At 42.1% G+C, this 5,036-nt stretch overlaps 1 protein-coding gene across 5 annotated transcripts in view; it reads left to right on the top strand.

Moving 5' to 3' along the window:
• Window positions 1–2,723: 2,723 nt before the first annotated feature.
• Window positions 2,724–5,036, top strand: part of CA8 (carbonic anhydrase 8) — a 94,702-nt gene continuing 92,389 nt past the window's right edge. For all 5 annotated transcript variants that reach the window (XR_002733666.1, XM_023222420.1, XM_023222419.1 and 2 more), the window contains exons 1-2: window positions 2,724–3,093; window positions 4,254–4,445. Coding sequence is in view for 4 of the 5 variants with exons in the window: in XM_023222420.1 (XP_023078188.1) it covers window positions 2,994–3,093; window positions 4,254–4,445 (292 nt within the window). In the remaining variant the exon portion in view is untranslated. The remainder of the gene's footprint in view (window positions 3,094–4,253; window positions 4,446–5,036) is intronic.

The raw sequence follows: 5,036 nt of genomic DNA, 5'->3' as shown, positions 1-5,036 counted from the left end.
TAGACAAGCAGTGAGGAAAGATAGGAGAGGGCTGTCTAGGTTCAGGACTCTGGGACGCGACCTTAGTACTTCGGTTCCTCTGACATCTAGATTAGTTTGTCCCTTTTAGATATTTCCATTTATATTCTCTTAGTATCAAATGGTAGTTAGTTATATAGGTCTTAGTTTTAATAAATTGTTCTACTAATATAGTTTGGCCTTAGTTATGCAAGCACTAAAAGCGAGCAATATAACATTAATTTAAGGGATCAAATATAATATTAGGCTGAAAGCCTATTAAAAATCATAGAGGACTATATGGAGGACTTATATTCATAATACAGAGTATGAATATTTTTAGATTCTCTGGTATTGGATTTAGATTTGCTTGTTCTATTTTGTAAAACAAAGAATTGGCCTATATCTTTGATCTGTGTGTCTAGATTTTTTTTTAGTGACAGACACCTTATAATAACTAGAAATAGAAATTCCATCTTTGGTGGTAATATAGTGCAGGGACCCGAGAAGAGAAGGTCTTAAGGTGCTGTTAATTAGCAAAAATCTGAACCCCATAGTCTCAAAGCAATTAAGGCTATTAATTGAATATTTGGATGCTCAGAGGATTGGCTCATATGTGGCTGGACAGGGAACCCTAGGCTTGCATACAGGAGTTACATTCTACAAATAATCCTGAACAATTCAGAAAGAGCAAATATAGGCCAGTGTATGTTTGTCTAGTAGTCAATTGCATATTTGAATAGTAATACATTACTGGTTATATGCAAAATTGTCTTTTTACTATAAAGTAAACACTAACAATTCAATCGTTCAGCCTATGTTTTGTAAATATGGCACACTATTGATTCACAGAAAATTCCGTTTTTACCATGGTGATTGTACCATCCTCTTGTTTGATAAACATCTCTATGATTCACCTGAAACTTTAAACACAGTTGGTGGTCACACAATGGCTACAATGTCACACTTAGGCACATTTGGGGGACAGAGGAGAAAGGCCATTGCTGATGAGCTCAGAGTGGCAGTGTTTTTATTATCCAAGTCCTTCATAGCCTTTGTATGGTCTTCCTTAGCTATGGCATTTGATTAACATGTGAACGTACTTTTAAAAAGAAACTTAAATAGAAGATTACAAAAAAGTTTTCAAGAAAGGAAAAATAAATGTTCCTTTTAGGAGACCTGCAGTGAAAAGTAGTTAATATTTTCGGTAGTGCTTATTATTTTTAATAGCTCTGGCTTTGGGGTAGGTTTCTGCTTCTGCCAGACCCAGGCTTGCAAAGATGCAAACGAGTGTCCACTAAAGAACATCCAGAATGCAGTGAGTCAAGAATGAATTTAGTTTCTCACACTGGTCCAGTCCTTTCCACAGTTAAGGAAAAGAGAAATTATACAAATGCTTAAAATCCATGGGTTATCCTCCAAGCTAATGTTGGCCAAGAGCTTTCCATCTATTTGGTTAAACCTTCCAGAAAGTGGCAGAATTGAGTGAGTTGAGGGTTCCCCCAACTTCTTTCCATCTCAGTGTACTTTCTGGAGCAGTCTGTAATAGCTTTTTTTAAAAAACGCTATGAGGTGTTTTTTTAAAAAGTGGAGGTGCTTAGCAGGCAGTAAAGGATATGAGCACAGAACCTAAACATTCCCAAACAGATCATTTCCATCCTTATTTGAGGAATTATGCATTCATAAGATTGGTGTGACTTAGGAACAGGCCATTCAAACTGCAAACAGACATCTTCATGAATGACCAGAGCATATAAAAAACAAATTGTACTTAAGGTCCCAACCCGATTTTATTGTGCACACATATCTTCTAAAAATGTGGAGTTAACTTACTTAGGGGTTACTGACCAGGGCTTCCAAAAGGTGCAGGAACAGAGGGCTGAAGTCACTAGACTGGGAAGCACGTTTAAGAGTAACAATGCCACCTCTTTGGATCAGAAGAGTTCCTGTTTTGTTATGCAATATGTGCACTTCATTATTTACACAATTTCACTAGGTGACTGGGAGCTGTGTACACAGCCAGGTGAGCCTGCAGCAGCGCCCCAGACTCTGACACCGAACACCCTCTGTCTACTGCCTTCTGCTAGCCCTGCCTTTGAAATAATACCCTTTTCTGAAAAAAAAAAAAAAAAAAAAAAAAAAGGAAATCCCTAAATCATATCTTACTTCTCTAGATTACAACCATTTTCTTTCCTTAAACGTTTTTAGGAATTAATAGAACTTTCTTGGAAAAATTTCCATACTCGTTTCCACTATGCTGAACGGACGATTTAAAAAGTAAATACTCAGAAAATACTAAGATTCCGCTGGAGAGCCTCTTTTTATTGTGTTATGGGGTCTCCCAGCCCTCTCCTTTCTCCTACCCATGACAACCCATCTCTCTCCTCCAGGACCCCTTCTTTTTGGTATCCTGGAGTACGGATGAAAATAAATAGGTGAGCAGCCTCTGGGCCAGGCCAGGCACACAGGGGTCCCAAGGGCTGACCTTGGGAGACTTGCGGGCTTCTGGAAGGAAGGGGCGGGAGGCCGGGCAGGAGCCGCCGCTGTGAAGAAGCGCCAGGGGCGACCCCGGGGGAAGGGCGGACGGGGATGCATTGACGTTTCCGTGACTTGGGACTGGTCGCCCAAGGCCCATTCTAACTGTCGGCTCCCTGGCCCCCGCGGCCACAGAGAGAAGGGGGCGGATCCTCGCGTGCCAGACACGCCCCGGCCGGGTATAAAATTCGCCAGGCGCTCGCTACCCAGGCCACCGCGGCTCCCTCGCTCCGCTGGGGCCTCCGGACGGGCTCCCCGCGCGGGTCTCTGGAACGCTCTGGCCGAACGCAAGCCCGCTTGCACTCACACTGCAGTTCACACCCGCAGGCGCGCTCGCACCCACATTGCCGCTCACGCGCGCTCACACTCCCCCACGCGCGCTCCACTCCCGCTCCAGCCCCGAGCCCCGCAAAGGCGCAGGCACCGCCACCGAGAGCGCCAAGGGGCCCCGCGGCCTTCCCATGGCGGACCTGAGCTTCATCGAAGATACGGTCGCCTTCCCCGAGAAGGAAGAGGATGAGGAGGAAGAGGAAGAGGGTGTGGAGTGGGGCTACGAGGAAGGTAAGCGGCCATGAGTCGGGGTGTCCGGGGTCCCGCGGCGGCGTCAGTGTCTCGCCGAGCGCGGGACTGGAGTCCTGCTGCTGCTGCGCGCTCCGAGCACCTCCACGTCCCCTCTTTCCCACGGGGGTCTCTGCCACTTTCCCACTCCCCTGGCGCGTTTCGGGCTTGAGGCGTTCCAGGGAGGCGTGCTCGCCGCCTGCGTTCTCCCGCCGCCTTTGCTGTGGCCCGGGAGCCTTCCGCAGGGCTGGTGTTCGCACCTGCTGCGGTCCGAAGGGCGGGCTAGCTTCCAAGCCGTGGCTGTACCTTTTATGTCTTCTGAGTAGTCAAGAAGAGCAGCGGTACATTTTACTTAACACCTGAGGAAGACAGTGTTAGTGTTAAGAATTCTTTTTTGATTTGAAGACTTTGGGGAGAAAGTGTTTCTGCCTCTGGTCTTTTCGTGAAGCCTGCTAGTAACGCTCGTCTTTCTAAAATACGTCGTAAATTTCAGACTGAGTAATTGGGTTTGTCGAGAAGCGGTTGACTCTGAAAAACTAGAGTTTCCTAGATTTATTAAAGACCTAGGGCTCCTATTAGAGCCAACCAGTAGTGCTGATGTTTACTGCATATGTTGAAACCAATATGGAATATATAATTTTAATTATAAAAAAATTGGAAAGAGTATGGGAATATATATGTACATAGATATATACATATGCACACTTTAAAATACTGCACTTGCATTTCTGATAAGGGGCGTCTATTTACTAGCATGAGACTTAGGGTTTTTGACTGTCACAAAGTATGTTTAAGTTACAGCTATTTCCCAAGTACTGAATGCAATTGAACTAATGAGCAGAAGAAATTGTTGTGGTATTCTTTTTTTCTAATCACTTAAAGATGACCCACATTTCCTAGAGTCATGAATTATTATGTCTTTGTTGATAAATACAAATAGAATATTTTGTTAGTCCGGGATTTTGTATATGGTATTTGATAATATCAGTTCATTCAAATAATGAATGCAAAAATACATGGAATTACCATATTTCATCTGTATAATGATGGTATCATTACTCTCTTCATAATATCAAGGATTCTAAGTGTTTAGTTTTTACATGTTAAATTTTACTGGAACTTATTTTTTAACCTGTTTTTAATGTATTTCATTTTGTTCTTAGGTGTTGAGTGGGGTCTGGTGTTTCCTGATGCAAATGGGGAATATCAGTCTCCTATTAACCTAAACTCAAGAGAGGCTAGGTATGACCCCTCACTGCTGGATGTCCGCCTCTCCCCAAATTATGTGGTCTGCCGAGACTGTGAAGTCACCAATGATGGACATACTATTCAGGTTATCCTGAAGTCAAAATCAGGTATTTTAGAAAATATGTTTGTGTGGTCTTTTAAACTAGAAGTCAGCATGGAGTTATCGAACTGTGATTTAACTTGCACAATTTAAAAAGTACAACTGACGTATCTCTATTTTCAGGATACCTTTATATTATAATATAAAGCATTTTTGGGAATTACCTTCTGAAACAATTTTGAAAGGATAAAAGGGTGAAATTATGAAGATTATCAGTCGGTTTTTCTGCTTCTTACGATGTTACTGGAACAACATTGGTTTGATCACCTTATACCTTGTGAAATATGAGGACAGGTACATGCAGGTGCACTGATCTACATTTTGTCCAACATTGTTGGTTAGCTTAAATCACTTAGATAATCGTAATTCTGTGTTGCTACTTTGTGAAACCAAAGATTAGGATTTATTGACATAATGTGGCTTCAGGGTAGACTTCTCAGGTTGATTTTCTCTACTGTATTAATTTGCCGAAAATAATTTTAACTAATAACAGTAAAAAAAACCCCTTTAAACTCAGTCAGAGATTTAAATGGTAAACAAACCTCTTGCTTTTATTTATTTATTTATTTATTTATTTATTTATTTATTTATTTATTTA

The sequence above is a fragment of the Piliocolobus tephrosceles genome, chromosome 7, assembly GCF_002776525.5.
Source record: "Piliocolobus tephrosceles isolate RC106 chromosome 7, ASM277652v3, whole genome shotgun sequence".
Lineage (NCBI taxonomy): Eukaryota > Metazoa > Chordata > Mammalia > Primates > Cercopithecidae > Piliocolobus > Piliocolobus tephrosceles.
This window is presented reverse-complemented; position numbering and strand designations above follow the sequence as displayed.